This window comes from Caloenas nicobarica, chromosome 1, assembly GCF_036013445.1.
Source record: "Caloenas nicobarica isolate bCalNic1 chromosome 1, bCalNic1.hap1, whole genome shotgun sequence".
NCBI lineage: Eukaryota > Metazoa > Chordata > Aves > Columbiformes > Columbidae > Caloenas > Caloenas nicobarica.
Genome location: NC_088245.1, coordinates 124978861 through 125002530, shown reverse-complemented (window position 1 = coordinate 125002530; position 23670 = coordinate 124978861). Strand labels below are relative to the sequence as shown.

General features: G+C 43.4%; 1 protein-coding gene across 2 annotated transcripts in view; it reads left to right on the top strand.

Moving 5' to 3' along the window:
* Positions 1–23670, top strand: part of HUNK (hormonally up-regulated Neu-associated kinase) — a 60427-nt gene that overhangs the window by 11731 nt on the left and 25026 nt on the right. For both annotated transcript variants that reach the window (XM_065648858.1, XM_065648867.1), the window contains exons 2-3: positions 7864–8156; positions 18752–18807. In XM_065648858.1, coding sequence (XP_065504930.1) covers positions 7864–8156; positions 18752–18807 — 349 coding nt within the window. The remainder of the gene's footprint in view (positions 1–7863; positions 8157–18751; positions 18808–23670) is intronic.

Sequence of the window (23670 nt, the reverse complement as noted above, 5' to 3'; positions counted from 1 at the left end):
GCATCAAGAGGGCTTATGTTCATTTTCTTATCTAAAGTACTCCTGAATCCTTTTCTGCATTGCTGGATACTGTTGTCTTTGGGTTGTAGGTAAGTTAAGATTTTTTTTTTTTAATTTTTTAATTTTTTTTTAATCGCCTGGCGATTTAATTCCTTCTGTTCAAGCTACCTTGAATCTGAAGTATACGAGTGAGTTTACTCAGGACTACTTTCTTATTTAGAAGAGTTTACATTTCTTCAGGCACTGATTTCAAGCTTTCCTGACTCTGTCTAGCCTGCTAACAGAGAGAGTGGCCTCCTGCCTACTCAGACATTTATCCTGTGCTTGTCTACGGCAACGGGTTTTATGTATTATTAAGCTCAAAACTCTTGGGTTATGCTGTCAGAGACTCAGAAAAAAAAGAGGATACTTTAACAGAAGTATCTACTCTCTACCTTTTTTCATTGTTGATTTCACTTACGTCAGGGCAAATACAAAAGAAAAACTATATATTCAGCTGTCTTACAAAGAGTAGATACAAAATCTATCAGACTGAACACCGCCACTCAAGTGTGAAGCAAAGAGATGGTACTGCTTCTTTTAATGTAAAACCTCAAAGCATCTCTAATTGTATAGCTACTGAGCAGGCTTTTCACAGTGCATGTATGTGCACATGCATGCACGTGTTTAACTCAACCTCTGTCCCCGCTATTCCATTTGTAGCAAGCTTACAAGGTAAATATAAAAGGTATCAGATGGCCATCACTGAATGGTGGTTCTTTTCTCTTCTTGATAAATAGGACAGGTGTTATTCTTGTGGAGGAGTCTGCCTTTGCACATTGCTGTGGGTTTGGAGGATTGCTGGCTTCCTTGAAGTGAATGGCTAAGCTGTAAGAAGGGTTAGCAAGTGGTTACCTTCTTGTGATACTTTCAGAAGTACTCTGTGGTTTTCTTTGAAAGCTCTTCTTGGAAGGTGAATAGAACGCTAACATTTGTTAGGGAACTAGGAATCCAAGCAGGATAGGCAAAGGTAGTCCCACCAAAAATGCTGCCCTGGGAGCCTCTTCAGACTTTCTCTGAATTGGGTAGTTATTGGCTACAAGATAATCTGGCAAATGCCTAACATCAAGGATCTTACCTTTCTGAACAGTTTCGTTGTGTATGGTCCCATGGTGAAAGTTAAGTTTGTTTTACTGTGATGTCTTGTTTTACTTGTTTTACTGTGATGTCTTGACTCATCCATGTCTGGTGGTCCTAACACAAGAGCTGTGATTTCTCTCTGTCCTGAGTGGGACATGTGTGGTCCTTTCTGAAGGCATACAGTTTATTGATTTCTGATATGCATTTGCTTGGATGATCCTTTTTTAATGCTTTATTTCTGAAGATATTGGAACTTGCTATATAAAAAAATATTTCTTTGCTGTACTGTAAAAATTTGCAAAGCTGTAACAGCTAAAGGAAAGAATAAATGCTACCCAGTGAATGAAGTTGGCATTTTCTAATCCTTGGATTCAGTTGTGAAAAGCTGGTTGGTTGCCCAAACTGAGATACCTTTGAAGGGATTGCTTTCACAACTGTGCTGACAACTCTGCAGGCTTCAAAGTTAGGTCTGTTTAATATGATTTGAATTGGCCACCCGAAATCACCAGCCGGTTTTGAAAACTAAGCTCAGATTTTTGTGGTTAGAACAGTGGTAAATACAAAGCAAGCTACAAGTGATGCCAGACACTGAAAAGAAGAAAAGAAAATGAATTCATTGAATAAGTCATCCTGTGCACTTAAAAAAAGAGCTAGAGATGGGCTTCCACTAATGATGGCTGTAAACCACATACTTGGTCTGGCTCTTCGTCTCATTCTCCTGGCCAGGCTTAAACCAGACAGCAAAGTTAAGTGCAGAAGTCCAAGTCTCAGGCTTTTCCACTGACTGTCCCCCAAGCTGCACCTTGTAGCCTGCAGCTCTGAACTTCATCTGAATGGTCAGGGTGCACCAGGCCTCCCATGGCCCAGGACAGTGCTGAGAGTCAGCACTGCTGCCTGGCTTGGCGTCATCTCCAGACTCTGGCAAAAACAAAAAGAGGAGGAGAATTTAAAAAAAAAAAAAAAAAAAAAAAAAGTCAGGGGGGTTGTCCTTCCAATAGTTGAATAATCCCTTCAGTAATTGAAGTGACTTCTCTTGTGCTATGTTGTTCTCCTGGCCAAACCCCACAGTGCTTGCTAGATTCTTATTCAATCCAGTTTCCTCTCAATTCAGCTGGAGCTCCCTTTGGCAGAGCTCTGCAGGAGCTGCCTTCCTCTTATTTAAAGCTGGGAAAGAATTTGCAGAAGGAAACAATTCAGGTCGTTGGGTAAGTGGGGAAAACTCTTAAAAAGTCCTCAAAATGTCATACCCTGATTTCGCAAGGTCACGTGCAATCTTCTGTTCTCTGTAAAGTTAAACATGTTATAACATCATTTGCCAGGCAGGGCCATTACTATGAAGCTATTCTTCCAGATGTTATTGCAAGCATCTGATGTATTGTTCAAAACATCTTGGCAAACAGGCCATTGCAAAAACCCATTTTCTGGCAATCAGAAGGCCTTGCTGCCATTGAGGTGCTTCCTTCTGCCAAGAGACAGCCTGTGCAAAGACATCCAGATCTGGTGAGCAAGAAACCCGAGGCTGAACTCGACCTGGGTTCCCCAAGTGCTAACATATCGTGTGACTGAAGTCACTGCTGGACGTGTGGTTATTACATGGTTTTTTGTTCAGATGGAATCATTATGTGTCTTAACTGGTTGAAGCTTTAGATTGACCAGGGAAAGCTAGGTAGAGGGAGAGGTCTTCTTACTGTAAAACCATGGCTCGAATAAAACTTTTTGCAGCTTGGGGAGGGAGAGAACAACCGACCAAAAACCAGAAACCCGATTGCCTTCCATCAATTTTGTGTGTAGTTGGAAACGTGTTCTACAGCAGGCTTGGATCCATCCTCCCCCCCAATATTATTGTGTTTTTGCGTTCAATTTCATCCTGGTACCTGACATTTAGTTTCTCATCAGCAGTACACTGCAGGCATACCATGCCTTGAATTTCTTATTGAAGCACAACAGAAGTTGAAAAGTCTGAGTTTTCAAAGCAGGTTGCCAGCACCGAGGAGTATTTATGGAGGGTTGGTCTGAAGAAAAAAAAAGTCTCAGTAAAACTGAGTTCCACTGTGACAAAATGATGCTGCTGCAGAGCAGTCGGGCAATGATCTGGACAGACCTTTGCATGTCTGCTGGGTAAGCAAACATTTTTCCCTCGCTAACAAAAGCACTACTTCTTGACTTGTGATTTTTCCAAGTGTCACTGGCAGGCTTATAAATGGCTGGCCTAAGGGGAGGGGGAGAAGATGACTTTGAATTCTACCTACTGAGTACCTGGAGGTTCCTCCTGCCTGGTGCAGCAGACCCGTCGCTGGCTCCATGGGCTCGGGCTGCTGTCGGGGCACAGATCTGGGAAGCCGCCCACCGTGAAATGTGCCTCTTGCACGGGCATATGGATGCTATGCTGGGGCATCCTTAGGATGTGTGTGAGCCGCCTGCCATGCTTTGTTGCAATTTCATATGTCGAGGCATGACTGTTTACAAGGAGGGTGCAAAATGTGTTTTCTCTGGATGAGGCAGTGATCTAGCAACCGAAGCCCTGGCTCCCAGACTTCTCCAGGCAACGTTTGGTCCTTTAAACTGTCTCTTCTTGCTTTTTCTCAGGGCCTTGCTGTGACTGTTCTTGTGCAGTTTGGCGCCAGTCGGCTCCACCCCTCCGCCTCTCTCTCTTGCAGATTCACAAACTCTCCTAAAACACCAGCTGGCAAAAATCCTCCGCCCGTGTGTGTCAAACGTGTGCCTTTGTTTGGGTGATGACACGTGCCTGTATTTGCTGATGGTGTTTTAGCTGCTTGGTTCAGTAACCGATGTCACCGTCTCCTCCAAGGATCTGGGGAGAAGAGGGGTGCTTGTTCTTCCCCCTCACCTCTGCTTCAGTGTGCTTTAGCCCAACCTGAGCTATTTTAGTGCAACGATCGAGAAAAGCAGCAATTGCTCATATGATGTGTCACACCATAAACTTCAGGAAAGTAATTCATTCCAACAGTATAATTCTAGGACTCGGGAACCAAAAATATGTCCTATTACTCATCTTTGTATCTCATAACACAGAATAACCCAAACCATTCATTTATTTACACAGCAAAGGTTTAGCCAAAAGCAAAGTGTCGAATGTCAAGAGCCACTGTTGCAACATATTCACAGAGTAAATACTTGTTTTATCATTTATTTTTTTATTTCTGTGCCAATATAGGCCAAGAATGCAAGTCAGGAGATAGGCATGATGCAGAGACAAAGAGCCTCTGCTTGAAACTTGGGAGAGCAAAACTGACTAACTGGCACGTCTTGGGCAGGCCGTGAAAGCTCAAATGTGTTTATTTTATGGTTATCTAACATCTATAGTATTTACTGAATGCATTTTCCTTCTGCAGGAATAGAAACTTTCAGGTGTATGCACACACACAGCCTTTCCCAGCTTTGTTGCCCTCCTCTGAACTCTCCCCAGTACCTCAGTGTCTTTCATGTAGTGAGGGGCCCAGAACTGAACACAGTGTTCAAGGTGCAGCCTCACCAGCGCTGAGTACAGAGAGGTAGATAGATAGATAGATACAGAGAGGTTTCTTTAAAGACCATGGCTCTTGAATATTTCCTGAGATGGAGAGTGGGTGGGCATCTCTCTGCCATCTTTCCGGGGTGCCCTGTGCTGCAGGATGGACCTGGGAGAGGATGCAAAGTCCCATGCGCATCTGTCCCAGGAGCAAGCAATATCGCCTGAAGCTGGTTTCCTACCTGCTGCGGGACATGCAACTCTGCCCTAGTCTTACCTGGACTTTCACTCTTCTCTTTTCGCCTATGCAAGGCTGCTGCCAAAACAAAACTGTTGTTTCCACCTTTGTCAGCTCTGTCAGCTGTGCTGGTGGATCTCTCAGACCCGATGCAAGAGGCCTTGAAGGGGGCAAGGTCAGGAGTCAGGGATGGCTCTGAAAGCAGCTTCACTTGTCTTGTGGGATAGGTAGGGTACCTGACCAAGTATCTGTCAAAATCAAGGAGAAAATTTGTCTTTAAGGCACAGAAAGCTAATTCTTTGTGATAGTCAAAAAGTCATCAGGTAGTCACGTAGTTAGCTCTGTCTCCTTGGTTCAGGTGGTTGCCCCATCTCCACAGCTGTGCTCAGCCTGGGCAGCAGATGTGTACATGTGTAGTAAAGTGCTTTTTTTGCTCAATGAATTGGGGATGACTTACCGCTATGGGTAACAGATTACTGCACCATACTGTCAATACTCCATGTTTTGTATCCTGCAGCTGTGGAAAATATCAGCTTTTTTTCTTTCGGCTTTTTGAAAAATTTTTCGCAGAGATTGTGTGGTGCTGCCAGCAAACAATCTGGCATCTCATGTTTCTGTAACCGATGAATTTGTTTGTCCTCACCAGAATAACTTCTGTGGTTTTCTGCCTAAATAATCCATGCAAGCCTGTATGTTCTCAGTTCTACCTTATTATATGGAAGAACATACTAATTTAAGACTGTTTCCTTGGTGAATCACCTGGGGCTTTCAAAAATGGTGAAGTTAAGCTGCAATTTACCTGTTGTTTTATCTTATGACTAAATGATCTTTCTTTAATGTGACTAGTCAGGAATGTAGCTTCCAGGCGTTTATGGTCTGATGCTGCTCAGGGCTTCACCCAGGTGGCTGTCTTGTGTGTGGTGTTCAGCCTTATCTCTTTATCAAGGGTATTTAATCAGAATCATCTTTTAGCAGCAGCAATGTATCCAGTTAATAACATGCCCAGCGATACTGACTTCTGGCTCTTAGGACAGGCTATGAAGCCCCAACTCCTGTGGTTTTATTCTTCAATTCCTCTGCTGATGAAACTTGACTTTGATTCCAGGGCATTCGTGTCAAAGGGTATGGACCTATTTTTGTTATCGTATTTCCAGACCGTATTTTTTGTGGTTTTTGTTCTTTAAAGGAAAATGAAAATATTCGCTAATTTAATCTTTGCTTGCAGAAAAAAATATAGGTAGGGCTAGTCAGACTGGGAGCTGTTGTGTGCTTGGCACTTTCTCAAGCTAGGAAGGCAGCCAGATGCATTCTGGCTAAGTTTGTCTCCCTGTTGCCGAAGCCCACCAGCCCGCAGCGCTGTGGATTGTCACAGTGGGGTTGGCCGTAGTTGCAAGTGAGTTTGCTGTGAGTAGTTAGTTCGTCGGCCATGAGGAGGGATGTTGTACGAGCTGGAGGTGGAGGGAAGCCTCTTGGGCTTGTTCCTGTCTAGGGTAAATAAAACTCTGAGGTTTTCCCCACATTTGTTATTCGGTCTCCTTGTAGGAGTAAGGTAATGTGGGAGATCCTCCAAGGCCAAATCAAGGCAGACGGCAAAGATGTGGGTGCAGCATCTTTGTGCCTCTCTCTGGGGGGGGGCGATGTGGCATTTTCTGTGGTTTTGTTGGGCCTGTACCCATGCAAAGAAGACTCATTCACATCATATAAAATTCAGCGTCGGGCAGGAATGCCAAGCACCGCTTTTCCCCCACTCTAATCCTCACAAACGAGCAGCTGTCACTTGGATAACGATGGGGGAGCTGTGGGGTCTGGGTGTGTGCGGTGAAGAACTCCCTTTGTTGCAAAGCTCTGAGGAAATGAGGAGCCCGGGAGGAGGATTTCATGGAGCCTTTTGTTGCTCAGCCTGGCACAAGCTGTTAAATCTTTGTCTAGTGCACCCAATCTGTCTGCAGCACCCAATCTAAATAAGAAATCTCAATAAAGGTCTATAAATTTCAGGCAGAAAAAGGCAGATACTTTTATCATATCTTATATGTATATTATACTTCTATTTATAAATGTAGGAGTAGTTACATTTATCCAGTCCTAAAATTACTTTCGGCCCTTTGAAGGCAACTGCAAGGCTGATGTGGCCCCCGGTAAAAATGAGTTTGACGTCCCTGATTTAGTCAATCCATTAAAACAATAAAAGGAACCAGATTTTTTAGGTGTGATGTTGTAGCCAGTCCCATCCTTTTGTTCTCATGTGGCATTCTGCAAGAACAAGGAGACAGAAAGCACTTCGATAGGCACTAGCATGTGCTGTGTTGTAGATTGTGGTGGAGTTCCCTTAGTTGTATTACGTACTTCCATGACGGCCTTCAGTTGACTTGGACAGCTATGAGCAGGTGTGCCACTGAGAACTTGCATTAAGAAAAAAAAAAAAAGTTTTGCCTTCTTGGGTCTTGCAGAGTTGCTCGGTTCTAGACGTCACAAGGAGATAGTCTTTCATGTAGATTTTAAAAGAGAAAAAAAGAAATGTGCCAAGAGAGTGGTACAAAAATTATTTTGTTTTTCATAGTATGTTTTTATTCTGTTTAATCATGCAAAACTAACACTTGGCTATATTTTAAGAAACTTGTCATGGAAGCATATAATCTCAAGTCGTATATCCAACACTAGGAAAAGCCAAAAATTATACTTAAAACTTGTAAACACCAGCTTGAAGACTTTCTGGGAAAACAGATAAAATAAATTCCCAGTATGAAGTGTGCTGTTTGGATATGGTTAATGTGTTTGTCTCCTCTTCTTTGTTACCTGTTTTCTTGCAATAACTTTTGTCTGTCATCATACAAGAGAATAAAGAAAGAAATTGTCAGTGGGTCTGGAAAAATGCTGTCTCACTGACCTGGACGGTCATGCCTGAAACCATGGTGTATCTGTTGAGACCGACATATTTTTGATTTTTTATTTTTTTTTTTAAATGTTGTTCATACAAGGTTAGAGAAATAAATCATCAGTGTGACTGCTAACAACCCCCTCTCCTCTGTTTTTTTATTAGGTGGCAGTGAAAGTAATTGACAAGAAAAGAGCCAAAAAGGACACTTATGTCACCAAGAATCTGCGACGGGAAGGGCAGATCCAGCAAATGATCCGCCACCCAAATATTGCTCAGCTGCTGGATATACTGGAAACTGAAAACAGCTACTACCTTGTCATGGAGCTGTGCCCTGGTGGCAACTTGATGCACAAGATCTACGAGAAAAAAAGGCTTGAGGAGCACGAAGCGCGCAAATATATCCGGCAGCTTATCCTGGCAGTTGAACACCTTCACCGGGCAGGAGTAGTTCACAGGTAGTCTTAAAAATGCTCTCTAGGTAAAATTTATCTCAGAGCCTCTAATTGGCATTTTGGCATTTATTTGTATATTAAGGAGTGTTCCTTATTAAAACATGTTCCTGACAGCTTTTTCGGCTAATCTCCGTTATGTTGTTTAGATGCTCATATTGTAGACATCAGGAAGTATCTGCAGAAAGCACCAAAGTAAGTGTGTGACTCCAGGTGGGCACACAGGAGCTGTGCTGACTCCACGTCCTTAAAGATAAGCCTGTGCTTTCCAAAAGTAGGACTCTTTTCCTGCAAGTAGCACTATTTTGCCTCTTCAAAGCGCTGTACCAACATTAACTAATGAATCATTATACTATTTCTTTGAGGAGGTGGTTGTGTCTGTTGTTTTGCCAGTGGAAATACAGCAGTATGGGGAGATGAACTGATTTGCCCAAAGCCTCACAGTGACACAGCTGGGACAAAGCCTGAACGGGACCACAGAAGTCCCTTGCTTCTACTTCTCTGCTCTTTCTGCTGCTTATATTGCTCCCACAGGACCTCACAGGTTTGATTACTGTGCAGGACAGTGCAGAGTACGCAACTGTTCATCTCACAGTGTCTTCTCAGGAGAGATGCAGAATGTTGTGATACCTCGCTTTCTTCCTTCAGGACCTTTGTTCAATCAGTGTATAGGCAGGATGTGGATCTCCTTGCAGGAGGAGGATGCTGTGAAGTTGAAAGTTTGCCTGGGCTCAAGGGGAAACAAGTTCATCAGAGAGAAGTCTACAGAGGGTTGCTGAATAAGGAATAGCTACCTCTGCCTGAAGTCCCTGAGCAGCAAGTGGTAGAGGCTAGGAGAATATAGGTGGAAGTGTCACATGTGATTGCATGTCCCTGTTCCTTTCTCCACTTATGTGTTCTTGGCTGCTATGGAGACAGGGGGATGGTGGGCTGGGTGGACCTTTGGTCTGAGCCACTATGTCTCCTTTTCCTTTCTTTGGTGTATTTATAGGGTCTTGTCTAAGCAGGAAGCTCTGCTTTCTAAATTTGGGCCAACTGGTGTTAAGTCTGGACTCTCACATACTTCCCATATGATGCTGAGCAAGTTGTGTAAGTCCCATCCTCTTAGGTTACACAGGCACGTAGTAGGATCTAGACACCTGAACGCTTTTGAGGATCTTAACTTCCTTGGCTGCGCTGACTCTGTATGACTCTCTGATGGAGAGCTGTGGTTCACACCCATCCACAGGGCTGCTGTGCAGCTGGCAAACTGCCTGAAGGCAGCCCACAGCCAGCTCCTCCAGCTGTGCCCAGCTGTGTGCTGAACTGCCTACTGCTGTGCAACGCTGTTGGGTGCATCTGGCTTGGTGGAACTCCATGTGCTCTGAAAACTGTATTTTTTTGTCTTGAATCTCTCTGCGTGTTCCGTGTGATCCATTAGGGATAGGTGCTACGTGCGCACACAACCTCGGGTGTACCGAGGTCTTATCTTGAGCTAAATTTATGGTACCGCTGTAATACAAATATTTGAGCAGCCACCAGATCTATTCTGCAGGTTCCCTATCAACAGCTAAACTGCTGACCTCTTTAAATTATTAACCCTACGATTTGGAGCATGGAAAAGGAAAAAGTCTACTTTTTGCCTTAAGGGGTCAATTGGTACCCGGTACGTACAGAGAGAGGAAGGAAAAAGGTCAAAGTCTCTGAGGTGGGCAGAGGAAAACCAGGCAGGAAAAAGATGAATGCATTTGGCTTTTGAGAGCAGTATTGAGTTCAGCAGCAGTTCTTCTCCCTGAAAAATTTGCCCTCTGCATAGTGGCTGAAGCACTTATGGGGGATGATAGATTTGGCTTTGATTCCCTTTTTTTCCAGAGAGGATTCAACCCCATATTTTGTACTAAAATAGCTCTTTTGGTACAAGCTAGAATCAACAGGCTACTGTGGGGGGAAGAAGGCAAGGCTTTGGGGTCCAGAGAGAACATGAGGACAAGGACATATCAAGGATAAGAGGGTCATCAGGGACAGTCAACATGGCTTCACCAAGGGGAAGTCATGTTTGACCAACCTCATAGCCTTTTATGAAGACATAACAAGGTGGATTGACGATGGCAGAGTAGTGGATGTGGTCTACCCTGGCTTCACCAAAGCATTTGACACCGTCTCCCACAGCATCCTCACGGCAAAACTGAGGAAGTGTGGACTGGATGATCGGGTAGTGAGGTGGACTGCAAACTGGCTGAAGGAAAGAAGCCAGAGAGTTGTGGTCAATGGGGCGGAGTCTGGTTGGAGGCCTGTATCTAGTGGAGTGCCTCAAGGGTCAGTTCTGGGACCAATACTATTCAATATATTCATCAACGACTTAGATGAGGGAATTGAGTGTACTATCAGCAAGTTTGCTGATGACACCAAGCTGGGAGGAGTGGCTGACACACCAGAAGGCTGTGCTGCCATCCAGCGAGATCTGGACAGGCTAGAGAGTTGGGCGGGGAAAAATTTAATGAAATATAACAAGGGAAAATGTAGTCTTACATCTGGGCAGGAACAACCGCAGGTTCCAGTATAGGCTGGGGAATGACCTATTAGAGAGCAGTGTAGGGGAAAGGGACCTGGGGGTCCTGGTGGACAGCAGGATGACCATGAGCCAGCACTGTGCCCTCGTGGCAGAGAAGGCCAATGGCATCCTGGGGTGTATTAGAAGGGGGGTGGTTAGTAGGTCCAGAGAGGTTCTCCTTCCCCTCTACTCTGCCCTGGTGAGACCTCATCTGGAATATTGTGTCCAGTTCTGGGCTCCTCAGTTCAAGAAGGACAGGGAACTGCTGGAGAGAGTCCAGCGCAGGGCCACAAAGATGATGAAGGGAGTGGAGCATCTCCCTTATGAGGAAAGGCTGAGGGAGCTGGGTCTCTTTAGCCTGGAGAAGAGGAGACTGAGGGGTGACCTCATCAATGTTTATAAATATATAAAGGGTGGGTGTCACGAGGATGGAGCCAGGCTCTTCTCGGTGACAACCAACAGTAAGACAAGGGGTAATGGGTTCAAGCTGGAACACAAGAGGTTCCACTTAAATGTGAGAAGAAACTTCTTCTCAGTGAGGGTGACGGAACACTGGAACAGGCTGCCCAGGGGGGTTGTGGATTCTCCTTCTCTGGAGACATTCAAAACCCGCCTGGACGCCTTCCTGTGTAACCTCACCTAGGTGTTCCTGCCCTGGCGGGGGGATTGGACTAGATGGTCTTTCGAGGTCCCTTCCAATCCCTAACATTCTGTGATTCTGTGATTCTGTGAAGTTCCTGTATGGATGTTTGTGTGCTCACGGCAGTTTTGGCCCTCACCCCCTCTTCTCTCTGCTGCTTCTGCAAACAGAAGTGCAGCTCAGGGACCTTCATGAGCAGAGGGAGGAGGCAGCCCTGGAAATAACTGATATGCTCTGCTGCATCTGGCAGCTGAGTTCTCTCGGTCCAGCCTCGTGGTATTGGATTAATTCTTACCCCAAAGGCAGTGTGCTCCATCCACTCAATTTCTCAAATCACAGTGCAGTGCAGACCTCGTCCTTGGGATTCTTCCATCCAGATAATGAGCAGGTCCAGTTCTGCTTAAACTGATAGAATTTGACAGAACCACAGTCAGTAAGTATATCTGCAAGTATTTTCTCTAGCTTAACCATTCAATGTCTTGACTTATTCTGCAAACGAAGTCTGTAGAACAGCATAGAGATACAGGAAAAACACTGCTGGAGTGATCCAGATTTATTCTCCTGACTCTCTGCAAGCAAGAGAGGAAGGAAGAATAATAGTTACCCCAGGAGATGTCCTTCAGCGTCTCAGGCTTTTGACTGTGGCAACTCTAAAAACAGACTACTCGTTCGGCACCTGAAGAGGGGGAAAAATAGTGCAGAAATCTGATTCATTCTCACCCTGGATAAAATGGCAATGTTCTGTTGTTGTTATTGTTGTTATTTTTAAAACAGGTAAAAATAACAGCACTTTCATCTACATGGTGATCTGTGGGTGTTCGCATTCACTGTGTGTGAAACAAAACATGGCATCCTAGGCCAGAAGGCAGTCTGCTGTTTCTCTCTCCAAATGCTTTCATCATTCACATTGGAAGTGTTCACTGACTATTTTATTACGAAAGTCACCAGCGGTTTTGTCTGCATCATTCAGGGAATAATACAAATGACTTGCCCTGTTCCATAACTCAGGATGAAAAAAAAAGCCAGATTAAATAAGTTGCATGAAATTTGATTACATTATTTGATTAATATCATTGTGTAAACTTCATGACTTACGGTCAAGACTTGGCATGGCAGAAGAGCACTCTGGACTAGAGGTGGAACCAAGAACTCAATGGAAACACCTCTTTTAAGAGACACTAATGTGCAAACAGCCTAAAATTAAAAAACTTCAAGAAACCTCATTTATTTAGAGAAGTTAAACCAAAAATACTCACGTTTGACTGTGTAGATGTATTTCAAATTATAAACATTTCATCTGCTATGATGGATGAAGACCCCATGTTCCTGAGTACAGGAGCTACATCTTTGGTGAGGAGCGTCCAGGTTTCAGGACTCCTTGGCCGCTCACCAAAAAAAGAAATGCCACTATTCTATATATAATTGCATATAATCATTTGTTTCATTCTATCAGAACAGCTGGTTGGTTGCTAAAAATATACTTGCAACAAACTCAGCTGTGAATCAGGTAGGAATATTTATCTTTCCCTCTGACAGAGGAAAACAAACCCAAATGGCAGTATCTGGTGAAGCTTTCTCTATTCAGAGGGTGTTTACATAGGCCTTCACGCTGTCAAAAAGCAGGATGAACAATAAGCCCCTGGGGAGCATAAGGACAACAGGGAAAATGAAGTGAATGCCTTGGTGCTTGCCACTGCATCCCACAGGAAATTCTCAACAACCCTTTTAAAGTAATTTTAACAAAATTCAATCCCATTCAGTGCAATTACTGTCAGGATGTCAAAGAAAAGAATTTAATAATGTATTGGTAACAAAGATAGCTTTCTGTATTCCCCCTTTTTCTGTCTTTGTGGCAGCATATTTGTACCTTCCACTGCCATTTTGTAATTAAAATCAGATCAGGAGTTTGAAAGACCTGAGGTTTTGAGCAGAGTTTATGTATTTTTCCACGATCTCTTTCCCTAGCAGAGTAAGGTGGTGTCATATGATCCAGTTGCTCAGGGTGCTACAGGATTCCTGCCTTGGTACCTGCTACTTTGACATGTTGGCTTTGATAACTTCCATCCTATTAATTTTAAGTGCCAGTAATCTGGCTGCTGATGCAATATTTATGACAGATCCTGCACTACAGACCAAAGTCTTCTTTTGAAGTGCAAAGCTGGTTTGTCTTTCTATTTTATGTCAGATTTTAAAATTACCTTTGGGCATTCTCTCTTGGAGTACTCTGCTGTAAACAAACTAAACATTGTTTTAGTGCAGACAATAGACTGAATTCCTCTTTTACAGAGGCAGCCGCATTGAATTCAGTGATGTGACTGATAGAAGAATCAGGCTCAATAAATAATATTTTGATAACAAAGCCTTTAAAATGTGTATTGACGAGATGATGAACCCAGATCTCTGCAAGCTTTGCAGCTCACCCCCGGCTCTTGCATGGGGCTAGAAAGTGGGCTGGCAGGCTGGTAGTCAAGGAGTGATTTTTTTTAATGATGCTGTTCTGATTACAAATCAGATGCAGGAGACAGGAGCCAACCACTGCTGCTTTGCAGCTGCTTGCTGGTAAAACCTTCCTTCTCATCCCTCCTCCCCCAGACAAGAAATAAAGTGTGAAATGCAAGAACTTCAATTTTGCTGTCTGATGTTTGCAATGGCACTGAATAAGCTGCTTTCAAAAGCACGCCGAGCTGACAGCTGAAGCCTGGGGTAGCTTGCTCGGTGGAGCAGGCTTGTGTTGCTTGGGGGAGTCACTGGCTGGAGTCGGGGTTTCCAAAGTGGTCTGCGAAGGTCTAAGTAAAGCCAGAGACAAACAGCAGAACAAACTCCCAAACAACCCTGGAGAAGAGAAGGCTGAGAGCAGATCTCATCAATGTTTATAAATATCTCAAGGGTGGGTGTCAAGAGGACGGGACCAGACTCCTTCCAGTGGTGCCCAACGATAGGATGAGGGGCAGCGGGCACAGACTGGAGCACAGGAGGTTCCATCTGAATATGAGGAGAAACTTCTTTACTTTGAGGGTGCCAGAGCACTGGAACAGGCTGCCCGGAGAGGCTGTGGAGTCTCCTTCTCTGGAGACATTCAGAACCCACTTGGACACATTCTTGTGCCATCTGCTCTGGGTGAACCTGCTTTAGCAGGTGGGTTGGACTGGATGATCTCCAGAGGTCCCTTCCAACCCCAACCATCCTGTGATTCTGTAAACCATCCCATGAAGAAGGCATATTTTCAAATACAGGGAACGCCAACTGCATGCTGCTAGCTTCACTAGCTGACGAGGCATAAATATATGCTGATTCTTCACATTGTGGAAAGGCAGCTTGATCTTTCTTGACTGTCTTCATTATTCATAGACTTGACTAACTTATACCATAGTTAGAAACTCTGAGCATCACAGAACTAACCCCTCAGGAAAAGGTAAAATTTGTTGTTTCTTTAGTATGTAATCACCGAGGGCATTTTAAAGTTTTTTCAGCAATGAATGCCAGAAATTTGCTTAAGGGGAGAAAAAAAAAATCCTTTCGTCTTGTTGTTTGAGGAGCTGTGACAGTGAGGAACAAGATCAGATTTACTTCAAGGAGGGAAACTGAAGGTCTCCAGCAACTGCATTTCTTCTGCCCGCCTCAAGGCCACACAGCGTGGCACGTGCTGCTGGCATAAGAGAGTTCTTGCCCAGCCCTTCCAGTTGCAAAGCAGCTGTGTCCAGCTCCAGGAACCCACCAAGAAGTGCACACCACATGCAAAACTGTGAGGGCCTTTGAGTCCACAGTGACCAGCATGTGTTCCTGATGTTCAATTGATGTTCAATGCTCTGGGTCTTCCCATTGACTTCAGCAAGGACTTCAATTGCTGTGTGTGTCGTAGGTGGTAACTCACATTCTCTCTTGCAGCATGCAGCAATTAAAAACATGCAAAAACCTCTGCTGACTAAAATAAATAAGGTGGTATGTTTGCTTTGATTTTTTCAACAATTTATATTATAGTGCATGAAATTCAGGGTTCCCTAACGCTTTCGGGTGCAATGGTGCTACTTTTTCCATTGCAATGAATTAATGCATACATTCAAACAAAGCAGCAACTCAGATAAGCCCCTCTTTGTAAAAAATAATTAAAGTTTGAATTGGATAGAACTGACATAGCGAAGCATTTAGGAACTTTGGGGAAGTTGATCCTGTCTCTCAGTAGGATGAGCAGATACACAATTGGATTATACCACTACACTTTTTGCTAAAAAGAGGGTAATCTGGTGCGTTGTTAGAGTTGCCTGAAGTGCTTACTGAATAACCTTTCTGTCCTGACGGCCACAGGTCTTGCCCAGGCAGGTAGGTTCTGTTTGCACGTTTGCTGTCCTGGCTGCAGGTACCTGCCGTCTCTGCCCCGCTGCCAGCTGGCTGCAGGGGATGGGGCTGCCCGAGGGTCCTGCCCGGTGCCCGCTCAAGGGCCCAGATCTGTTTAGTAGCAGTTCTCCAACTATGACTTAGTCTGGGGATTTTTGGTTTGGTTTCATACAGCTTTCGCTTCGTGTTTCTAAGGCTGGTTCATGTGGAAGCTGCTGCTTAGGTTTTATCAAGGAGTAAAAGCCTGTTGTCCCACCTCCCAGTGTCACACTGAAAAGAAGTGCTTTCTTATTGACATGGGTTGACAAAAATGTGGTGCATATGGACTATTAGATCAGTTACCACTTACCAGCAAATCTGCAATAGGCATACGGGTAAACATCTTTAATTAACCAGGTCTGATTGCAGTCTATACTGAGGCTATATTTAAACTTTTTTTTTTTTCCTCTAATAGCTTTGAAATGTCCTGTAACATTTAGCTTTAGTGGTTCCTTTTTTTAAACTTTGGATCCTTTTAAATATCTTGTGTTTATTTTTAGCCCTCCTATCACTCATTTATTATTCCAATTGCCTGTGTGTCTTTTCTCCTCAACTTACAGCTTTCATCTTTCCATTCCCTTGCCTTTGTTTTTAAAGTCTTACCTCTTCTTAGATGATGTTTAATATACTCAGGGCTTCCAAATGGCCTTTCTTCTCGCTTTGAGACATCATACTGAGCATTGCGGTGTATGGGCTGAAGCTCCACGTGTTGATTTCAGTTTAGTTTAGTTTTTTGATCTATATTTTTTTCCCTCTTTCCCATACTGTTTTTTTGGCAGTCTCTCCTGTTAAATTCCCAGCCCTGATATCTTTCTAGAAGCTAACCGCGCTGCCTGTGAAAACCTTCACCTGCAAGTAATAAGGCACGAGACTTGAAGAAATAAGCCCTTTTTTGGCAGTAGAGGGAAGCAGAAGAGGGTTGATCTGGATCCATCTGGCAGGGCATGTCCTCCTTGTATCAGGCCATTTCTCAGTGGCGGCGGTTGTCCTGCAAGAGAAGCTCCTTTTGGAGGACGCAAGGTGGTGGGTCTGCAGCCCCGTCACGACATGCGGAGTCTCCCGTGGATGAGGAGAAGGGGTGCTGTGGATTCCAGCTGGGCTCATGGGGTGCATGGTCTGGAGCCAGCGCTTGCCGCAGGAGCAGGGCTGGAGAGCAGGCTCTTCGTGGGCTGGGTCTTGGTCAAAACACAGCCAAGCGCGGTTCCATCTCCGTCATGATATTTGAAAGTGGCTGTCACTTTTAAGGTGGCTGGTTTGCTCAAGTCAACACGCTGGGTTATTGCCAGAGGAGGGAATATAACTCCCTCCTCCTGTCTCTCGCTTTATTGACTGAGTTACGTTACCTCTCCGTGAAGGGGACGGGTGCTGATGTGTTTTGCCACTAAGCACAGAACACGGTCCTCTCCTTAGGAAGCGCACTGTTTGGCTGGACACTCTAGGAAAGCTGGATATCTCCCCTGAACAGCTCAAATTTGCAAAATACTCTCCTTTAGTAGATTTATGTAGTATTTCCCCTGTTTCTTTTTACATGTGGAGGAAGGAAAATCTTCAAGAATTGCTCACAGGGGTGCAGAAACATCTGTTCAATTCTAAGGAGGTCCTTGTGGTTGTATTGATGAAGCGAGTGGCATCCTACCTGCAAGCGGTCTTTTGCCACAGATTGATTTGAAACACAGCATGGGCATAAAATGCAATGGAGGGGAGCATTTAAGAAAGGCTTAGAGTTGGTCACAGCTGTTTTGCTTTCTTTCCCAGATCCTTTCTTGTGAAACTGCTTTGTTTGGTTTGGTTGGTTGGCTTGTCTTATTTTATTGAGCCTTATATTTTCATCTGTAATAGAGACATACTTCATTACTCCTTTTGCCTTACAAAGGCGAAATACCATGGATGTCACTGACTTCCCATAATTATAGCTGATGGCTATATTATCCAGATTTTTCCGAAGCGTGCTGAGAGAAGCATCACTGCCCGTCTGAGCTATTGCAATCCCAGCATGCTAATTGTTAGAAATATTTTATGTCTGGATAGGGGAAAAAATTATCGTGATAAAGACACAGCCAACTGCCAGAAGTCACAGACAAGTAATGTTGCAACCTAAATGATTTCTTCACGTTATACTTAATGCTTGGCCTGTACAGTTTGGAGTTTTGGGGTGTTTTTGCTTGGTGTGGAAGCGTAACCTCTGGGATATTTTTCTTGGGTAGAACATGATTTAGGAAAGCACAACCACATTGTTAAATGATGAAAGGGCACATGTGAAGTGAACAATGTGCTGACATACTTGTCAGAAGGAGGTGTTGGCCTTCTTGTAGGGGGAGACCACAATTTTATCCTCTCTCCCTCAAAACTGGTCCCGGCCCTGCTCCGTGCAGTAGCTCTTTGGGGCCGGGCAGCATGGCACAGTGGGGAAAGTACTAACGTGACACTCGGAAAACACATGCGACGTCTTCTCTTGGCTTTGTGACTGGCCTTCTGGATGGCATTGGGCAAATCATTTCAATCCCTCAGCCTCATTTTTCCCCTCTAGCAAATGAGAGTGCCAGTGCTGACCACCTCTTGTAGGGAGTTTGGCTGCCTCATCACCAGGGAGGGCTGAGTCTGGTCTCCCTTGTAGACAAACAGATGCTTGAGTCCTCAGATCTCTGCAGAAGAAAGTTTATTCTTCAGCTGCGGCCAGTGAAGAGCCTTTGGTTGTGAAGAGTGATGAGAAAGTGACCTCCAGTTCCAAAAACATATATTTGAAATATTTCCAGTGTATAACATTTCTGCAAATTTTTAAGTACGTGAGAAATCTGAAGAACCTGATTAAGTACAGGATGTACTGACAAATGTTTATAAAGTTATTTTGTGCCTGAAGAATAGGTGTGAAATGTGTATGAAGGCACTGGTAATTTTGGAGAGGAGACAATGCATGGGGCTTTCTGCTCTGGATGTGGAACTGTGTGTGCTGCTTTCATTATACGTGTTATTATATATGGATCTTGTAAATACACTGATGAGAGTGATGGGAAGCTGCTTCATTATTTTGGAGGCTCACTCAAAATATTTTATTTCTTTCAGAGACTTGAAGATAGAAAATCTGTTGCTAGATGAAGACAACAATATCAAGCTTATTGGTATGAAACCAGTTTGGCAATTCCAGTAATTAAAATTGGTAGTTTTATACAGGGAGTTTTTGAAACTTCATAATCCTCCATGTGACAACTGCTAATGTTGCTGCAGAGTGGAGCTGGGAGAGCATAGATAGCAATCAAGCTGTTCCTGACAGCATCTTGTGAAAAAAATGTTCCAAATAATTCAGCTTTATCTGGTTATGGGCATAATCCTTCATCTTTTATCCAACAGGTTTCATATTCAAATGGGGAACTTTCCAAAGAATTAAAGAATTGACACCACAGAAGTAATTTATTTTATTATCTTGATAATTTCTGATTTACTAAGGGTAGGATTCTGCCCCCATATGCATATGCTTCCGCTGAAGTCTGTGGGAGTTACACACATTTTTAGCAGCTGGCAAAATTTGGTCCTATATTTATATTCTTTAAATTTGCTTCCAACACCCAATACAAAATTGGTTTAGAGGGCTGTTAAAAAATAAAAAAGACCAACCTTAGACTCTTAATTGTATTTGGGTATCAGTTGTACACAGTGCTTGATTCATTCAAGTTGTGCAGACATTTTAGATTAATCATCGGTGGGTACGGTCTCTCGCTGCCTTTGCGTAACTCCCATTAATGTTAATGTGGGCATTGAAAAGAAATCATGCCCTTCATAAAAAAACCCTGAAACATCTGTTTATATTTATCTCCATGCCTACACTTTTGCCAACAGCAGTGTCTGTGGTTGCAGACTTAAAAACTTGACTGACTTTCTTCAAAAGGTTTCATAATTGGAAAAGTGATGAAAAACACAGCTTTCAGGTCAAATGAACACTCGCTGTAATGTATAAAGCACATACATATCCAGACAAACAAGAGAAGGATCATTAACGAAATCTGAAATACTAAAAATTTACTTAGGGAATTCAGTCTTCGGAAATATTACCACAACTTTTAGTCATTATTCTGCAGCAAATCAGCCGACTCTGGGAAAATAATAGCAAAAGAGAACTGTGCATTACCTCAGCTACGGGTCAAGAGGATACTGATATGTTACCATGAATCATTCATTAGTAATGATGGATACCACCCATTATCTTGATTTAGCAGATAAGTGAGACCAGATGGTTTGCAACAGTGCTATCCGAACATCTGATAAAGAATTTCTATAACTTTCTTGTTATTGGGTGTTTGATTACGCAACAGTATGTGAACTTGACATCCAAACCCAGACCTAATCAGATGATACATGTACAATTAAAACTCACATGCCAAAAAATTACTTCAGAACTTGCTTCGGTTGCATAGAAAGGTCTCCTCGCAGTGGGTGGTGTGGGAAGAATAGAGAAAAGAGACAGTTCTATCTTCCGTAGCCTTGCTAGCGTTGAAATAAATTGTCCTCAGGTCTGCAGCCTGATGTTTTAAGCAAAGCAGATTGTACACAGTATTTATTTTAAAACAAAGCAATTAAATCCCACCGTCCAGCTGGGTATGTTATAGAAAAATAGAGATTGCTTTATTAGTAATAATTTCACTGTAAGTAAAAACAGATTTAATATCAGCCAGCTCATGCTGTATCTCGACAGCGATGCTGGTGACCTCTGGTTGCTCACCCCGAAGAAGCAGTGCCTCCGTTCTTCGTGCTCTGCCTGCTGTGCTTGTGGGGAACGCTGGAGCAGGGGCTGCCAAACCCAGCCTCAGGTCCCTGGGCAACCTCTCCTCACCAGCACCTCTTTTCCAGGTGGTCGCAGTAGTGCTTGAGTTGCCAAGCAGCTTTACCTTACCACCAGAGTTTCCCAGGACAAGGACAATTTTCTAGCACCTGTCTGTGGCTGGTAGAATAGGCCACATAATCTATTCCTCTTTCTCCTCCCTGCCTGTTCCCTCACTCAGCTCTTTCAGCACTTAGTACAATATTTTATGTAGTCTGTTTTTCTAGAAACCCAATGGATCAACTGTGTTATCACACAGTCCTACTTAGGAAGGTTCTTCAGGGGTGAAGAACATGTCTCGAGGATTTAAGTGCTGCTTTCCATAGAATCATTTTGGTTGGAAGAGACCCTCAGGATCATCGAGTCCAACCATAACCTAACCTAACTCTAGCACTGAACCATGTTCCTAAGAACCTCGTCTAAACACCTTTTAAACACCTCCAGGGATGGTGACTCCACCACTTCCCTGGGCAGCCTGTTCTAATGCCTGACAACCCTTTCTGTGAAGAATTTTTTCCTAATGTCCGATCTGAACCTTCCCTGGAACAATTTGAGGCCATTTCCTCTTGTCCTATCACTTGCTACTTGGGAGAAGAGACTTGAAGCTACAAAAACAGCTCTCATTAACTGCTTTGGGGTGGGAGCTTGGTCTCCGTGACTTGTGCAGCTGCAAACACATGAGTACCTAATAGAAATGTTGCTCTTGTAATAACTATGAAATGAAGAAAACCCACCACAAAGGAAAAAGAGAAGGTGAAATGAAGGAAGCGACATTGAAAGTCTCTGCTTGTTCATGGATTTCAATGAGAATTGAATTGCTTGAGTCCTTTTTTTCACCCAGCTGCTTTTGTTACTCTTTTTAGCTACGCGACAACATCTGATAAAGAATTTTGTGACAAGGTGGTTTATAATTTGTTCTTAGATAGTATTATTAGAAAAATTCCTTTGCTGTGTTAAGTGGCCTTATTCTTAGCTGTCTGTTAAGTCTCAAATCTAAGAACATCAGGATTGGAAATGCTGGAAATGCTTCACTTCTCTTCATCTACCAGCCCGTGGTGGTAGGTGTCTAATAAAGATGCTGTGAAAAGCCACTCATGTGCCACACCAAGTCCTTGGCATCCTGCTCAAGGACCGATGCCACCAAAAGGACCCTGCCAATACATACGTAGCTCTGCTGAGCTCTGTGGAGCTCTGATGCTCAAACTTGTCCATGAGGTTGGTGCTAAGGCTTCTGCTATTTAATAACTCTGTCCCTATTCCAACTGTCACAGCTTCGGAGATAGCCATATATCCATAACTTAATGTTGATTTCCTGGAGGCGTTAAAGAGTAGTGGTGTAATGCGATACTTTGAGAGTACGCACAGTATGAGCAGTGGGAGTGGTGGAGTTTCCATGTCATAATATTTACTTTGGAAAACCACGTGTGGCCTTTGATCTGAATTCTGTAATTAGTTCGGCTTATTGAGAGGAAGCCTGAGACAGAGGCAGGAACGGCAGCGAAATTATCAAAGCTGGTGGTAATACCGTTCTTATCAAGATCAGCAGTGCATCCTTAACAAAAGTCACACTGCGATCACAATGTGCTGCCACAGTGTTAATAACAACATTCCCATTTCTTTCGCAACAAAATCCCTGTCCCCAATATGCGTGTATTTGCATGCATTCTGCATTTCAACAAGCACTAGAAAAAATGAGTATACCAGCCTAGATTAAATGCATGAGCTGAAAAAAGTGAATAAGATGTTTGTAGTTTAAGAAAATAAGATAATGAAAACCTCCACTAGAATATACCTCCATTGATTATGATAAAAGGATGCTGATTTACACTATCTCGGAATATAGCCGTTATATAATTTGATTGTAAAGGATTGTATTACAGTCAAGTAATCTTGAGGTGGTATGACATAGTAGGGTAAACACCATGAATAATACTGCGTGGAGATGTTATTTCTAGGCTTTTTTAAAAGTCTTTTACAGCTGACATAACCCATCTCAAGCCATAGCTAATAAATACATTAATTAAGTAAATGGATCCTCAGAAGTATTTGTATAAGCCCCAGGGATAATACATATCTAGCAGAGATGATTTAGCAGTGTCCAGAGACAATTGTCTTCCATCAGAGGCAAGGAAATTGTCTTGATCCTTCCTTCCGCTTTGACAATGTTCTCCAGCAAACCTCCTTTGAGCCCCTTTGGATGTTTAAATATAGTGATTCTTGCCTCTCTTTTGCTTGTCTCGCTTTCAGAGATGCAGCCAGTCAAGTGGAAAGCCCTGTGCAGTCATTTGGGCACTCCAACTCACATAGTCATCTTTATAATTGCTTTTTTTATGCATTATAATTTTTTCACCTGGTTTTGTAAGGGAACAAGGTTGATGTGACCACCCTGTCAGGGCACTTCTGATACCTTGAGAAACTCCTGTCTGATTTCAACCAAATTTAACCTGGGGGTAAAAGCTAAAGGACAGGCCATTACTTCAAGTCTTATGCAGATAGTAGGCAAATAAGGGAGAGAGATTCAAATTAATGACTCTATGGAGAGAGAGTATTTTATAGACTCAACAGTTGCCTGCTACATTTGACCTGCAAGATGTGGTGTTTTTAGCCCATCCAGGCAGGTGGATAGAACACCCAGAAATATGCTGGTTTATGAGACGCATGGATGCAAGACACCAGTCTATAGGAAGAGGATTCAGTGGTCTGCTTCTCCTGACTGCCTCATTTGTGTATAAGACAGTTTTCATTTTAAACACGTGCATTCTGGGATTTTTTGAGAAGACTGGATCAAAAAAAAAGAAAGGAATGAAACAGATGTCAGTGTTCTTAATAGCAGAATTTTTGTTGTTGCAGCTGCCATCAATAACAAGTTATTAATAAATGCGAACATCTTTGCTAGCGACCTCCCTAGATCTGCTACTTCTGGGTGTGCTGCCCTGCAGCAAAGGCTGTTCTCCCAGCCTGTCAGCTTTGCCCGTGTCATACCCCTCCTTGTGAGCTTGTCTTGCTTCTTCCCCTTATCACATCAAGTTGTTCAACTTTACTTTGAAGCCCCTTTGCAACCTCTCCTCACATTCCATGTCAGCTGTGGTTTCGTAATTGCTTTCTCCCAAGCCAGCCATGGACTACCACGAGGCAGGGTGGGCTTGTGCTCCTCTGGCTGCACATGTTG